Raw genomic sequence first — 4,557 nt, forward strand, 5'->3', positions numbered from 1 at the left:
ATGCAATTATGGTATGTATTTGAAAGCGATATGAGAGGCAGCCAAGCCCCAGAAAGGCTGCATCCTTTTTAGGTAGCACAACAGAATTCCTCAGTGCATTTTATGAGGTGAGGAGAGATGAACTGTGGTGGGAGGGCAGGGAGAGAGAAAGGTTATTTGGAAATACTGGCCAAAATCCCCAAGTAGAAATGATAGCCTAAATGCTATTACAGCTAAAGAGTTTTATTATCATTGGTATTTATTACCTGTTACTTGGCATAACGTCATCCCAAAAAAGCATACAGTCCCTGCCCATAGATATTACTGTCTAAATGAAGAGATCAAGAAGACAAGTAGAAAAAGACAGAGCAAAGAGACTTGATGGCTCTTGGCCACGTCCTGACTACACAACGTGTGTGGGAACGTCTGTGCATCAAGACAGAAAGACTCCCTGCTCTCACCTTTACTGGGCAGGAAGGTTTTCAGGATTTTGACAACTGGGAATATTCAGAATGATTTGTATGACATTAGTTGCACTGGAATTGGATCAGAAAAGGCAGTTGTGCAAAGTATTAGACAGAAATGCGTGAGTAAATACATTTCAGAGCAAACTGGCAATAGCGTTGGTGTCTGTCCTACGCTCGCCTAGCAGGGTAGAACAGAATACCACGTTCTCATTCCCAATGAGACCCTTCCCAGCTGCCAAAGACCATTGATTAATGGTTTGCATAAGGAGGCACCACACATTCAGAATTGTGCATAACAATTCAGTGTATTGAAAAGAAAAAATTCTTACGGCCACCATTTGATGGGCAGTGAACGATATCACTCCATTCCAAATTACTAAAACAAATTATTAGAAACTGCAGCATTTAGCCTCCATAATAAGAATTTCTGGATCAATAATTTAAGTCTCACTTCAGTTCTTTTTATCAAAACAAGTTAAAAGGTTCACAACTTTATTACAAAAACGTGCAAGCCTCTGGACTCACTTAACCTCCAAGAAAACCCAGATTTTCTTCTGGTGCATCCTGTGCAGTGTACCAGACAGTATCAAGAAAGAGCTTCTAATTTTCCAGATCTCCAGACTCCTGCCCAGGTTGGGATTATGAGTTGCTTATAATACATGCATTTCCTTATCTGCCTCTGCAACAGTATGCACATTCTACCTAATTTTTAATTTGAGGTACAAATTACAGTGTTTCTCATAATTCAATTTAATTAAAAAATAACTTCACAATAAAATTGGGAGTTTTGTCAAACCAGTATTTTCTATCAGGAAACTACACACAATTTTTCATCCAGGTCTCATTTCAACTTGATTATGGGAACGGGGTTACACAAGTCACATGAAAATTTTTACTCGTATTGCTCATTATCTTAGAATAGCAATATCAAGTTAGACTAGCACAGCTCTAACAACAAAATAAATAGACACATAGAGCAAAACTCCCACAATCCCTCCCTTAATAAAATAGTTCCAAATACCACACCCTTCTGAGTGTCTCGCAGAAAAAGGGACTGCATCACACAGCTATGCATACATGCACATAATGAGAAGAATGTGCATATTTATCCAAAGTAAAAGATATTGTATTGCATCAGGTCTATATCAAACCCACCCAAAGCAGTTCTTAATGGTCTTACTGTGCCTGCCTGGAAAAGAGTATGAAAAGTAAGAGTGCTTACCTCTATTTTGTTTTCAATGTAATCCCATATGCCAAGGACCACAATCCTCAAAATAGTCTAGTAAAATAGATTAGGGGGAAAAAGAGGATGATGAATGTTACTGTAATTTTAGATAAACATTTAGTCCTTTATCTATTTAGGGGATCATTTTTTGCCTTATTTAAGCATTACGCATTTCTTCTGAAAAATAAGAATGTAGAAATTGCTACACTTCTGTATTATAAAAGCAGGTATTGCTTTCCATCTGCTATATTGACTCAGTGAAACTTCCATAAACAAATTCCAAGTTCAAATGCTCATCAGTCTTTCCATCCTCCTAAAATTTCTCTTTCAGACTTGTGAGATTTAGATTACCACCCCATCCCCCTGACTCAAGCCTATGTAAGATCCTCTGTGAGGCGCCCTCAGTTGGAATGGGGGAAGATTCTCTTCTCTTGCCATCTTTGATATGCCAGTGCTTACTATTTTCTAAGAAAAGAAAAGAGCCACTGCCCTCTCTTGATGCCTAAAGATACTGACATTTCATCAATCTGAAGAGCAGAGGCTCTTATTCTCCCTCTCTGAAGTACAGGCCTGTTGTCTTATTATAAAATCCGAGAAAGTCATAGGATAAGAGAGAAAAATATCCCCATGATCCTCCTCTATTAAGCAAAACAGGTATAAATAGCATCAGTAGCTAGAAATGAGGAATAAAGAAAGAGCACAGAATGAACCAATGGTGAATTCCCGTTAAAAAAAGCCAATGGCATCTTTCCTAATTTTTAACCTGGCTTTCAGAAGACGTAATACAAAAAAAAAAAAGTCTATCAGCCAACTAATGATTGAAATTAAATTCACATAACAGCATAACTGGTAGGGATGTTTTCTGCCAATAGCAACATCAAGGTCAGATTTTGACAGACGGTACAGACATGAAGAGTCTAACAGCAGCTGTGTGCCTTGCAAAGAAGTGCAAAATGCTACTTTTTCTGTTAAAGCACAGTACTAATGACAGACAGCTCGGCAGGCCTGTGTGTGAGGGGTGACCATGCCAAGAACTGTGCAGAAAAAAGTGACTGTGATGATTATATGTATCTCCTCTTCATTACAAATACAAATACATTAAATCCCAACCAACTCTGAATTTATGCCAAACATACCGGCATTAACCAATTGCAGAACAACACTGGATTTTTCAGTACCGTTCCTATGTGTGGTTTTGCCAAACCCCATGAGCCCAATTGCCTTGTTTGGCCCAGGATGACTGCGCTGAGCTCTAATCTTGGCACTCCAAACCTGGATAACAGCACTTAATCCTGTTTTGCAGAGGGAGACATTGCTGTGGGTGATACGGTGCTTTCAGAGCCCAACCTCATACCATCAATGAGCAGGAGAGTGAACCAGCCAAGGCTTACTCAGAAATGGCCTACGTGAAGCATTGGCCAAGCCTGGCTGCGAAAGGGAGTTGCTAGCCAGAAGAGAAAATGCAGCGCTCTCTTTCATCGACAAAAAATTCTGGGACTCTACATAGACACCAAGAACTGCTAATGCTGCTGGTCTGTACTCCTAAGAAGAACATTTTACTTCCACAGTGTTTTACAAATGCAGCATAGGAGTAAGACTATTCACAGCCATTTCCTTATTAACCTTTATGCTTGAGATTTATGCATGAAGGAAGAGATGCACAACAGCAGCTCCTCAAATCCTTTAAATGACTCCAAATTCGCCAGCATGATGTGATGTGATATAAGCGCAAGGAGTAAGGACACATGCTGCTGTACAACCAAGGCACTCCCGCAGCCTCAACGCAGGCCCCGAGCAGAACACTTTCAGACAAAAGCACCCCAGCTCTTCTATAAGCACCTCCCTCACTCCCCGTTGAGAAGCTGCACAAAACGCTAAGCACAAGTTACTCATGAGCCCATAGGGTCAGCTGTATAATTTAACCTGGGGTCCACCACAGCATGTTCCACAGCAGAAAACCATCAGGAAATGCATGAGGAAAAGCAGTGCCTTCTTTAAAGCCTGGGATGGTGCCCTTCCTACAGCAACCCTGTTGACAGCGGAGAGAAATCTGGCTCATTTTCTTGTATGCTTAGACAGCATTTATGAAGTGCGAGGCCAATGAACACTAACTAAAGGATGGCTGAATACTTAACACTTTTACAGTAACTGACGGTGAAAATCTTTCTTCCTTCCTTCCTTCCTGTGCACCAAGGTATTTTCACTTAAATAATAAGGCATATCTGCACAAAGAAAATAGAAACACTGTCTCACAATCCTAAATATGATTTAATATGGGGCTGTTGAGTGACCATAAAAAAGGATTTTCCTTTCTGCCTTTTTAATTCCTCACTGCAGCGTTTAAACCGGACTGTGCTACTGTCATATTAATGGGTCTGAGCAGTTCCAAGGGCTGGAAGCTAGCAAAAATGTTTTCTTTTTCAGTCTGCTGGTGTGAATCAGCACAAGTCAGCAATGACTGGAAGTCTACTCGGCAGACATTTAATACAGTAATGGTCGTTGGTGCTACCTCTCCTTACAAAAAAATGCCTTGATAAGCATCTTTGCTCTAAACTAGAGCAGACACACTACAGGAAGGGAAAGACAGTGTGAGGGCGGAATGAGCCCAGCTCCCCGTCAGAGACGCTTCAGAACAAACTGGGCACAACTGAGAGTTAAGTTGTTCTTTATGGAAGGTCTTAAAACTATGCAACAGCATTGTCACTCAACAAAAAAACCCCACATCATCACTGAAGTCACAAAAAACATGGAAGGCAGCTTCTCCTTGGTGCCCTGGGGATATGGCTGCCCCAAGAAAGTACCGTGAGTGAGTCACAGACTGGGTGCTTACTGCCCACTGGCCAGTCTTCACTAGTGGCAACTCCAAACTAGGTTTAGCTTTCCCTA

The 4,557-nt window shown here is 40.9% G+C and overlaps 1 protein-coding gene across 1 annotated transcript in view; it reads right to left on the reverse strand.

Moving 5' to 3' along the window:
• Window positions 1–4,557, reverse strand: part of LOC104287942 (chromosome unknown open reading frame, human C15orf27) — a 65,088-nt gene that overhangs the window by 33,116 nt on the left and 27,415 nt on the right. Inside the window, 1 exon segment of the mRNA XM_009886677.1 lies at window positions 1,669–1,725. Coding sequence (XP_009884979.1) covers window positions 1,669–1,725 — 57 coding nt within the window.

Source organism: Charadrius vociferus, unplaced genomic scaffold, assembly GCF_000708025.1.
Source record: "Charadrius vociferus isolate BGI_N301 unplaced genomic scaffold, ASM70802v2 scaffold356, whole genome shotgun sequence".
Lineage (NCBI taxonomy): Eukaryota > Metazoa > Chordata > Aves > Charadriiformes > Charadriidae > Charadrius > Charadrius vociferus.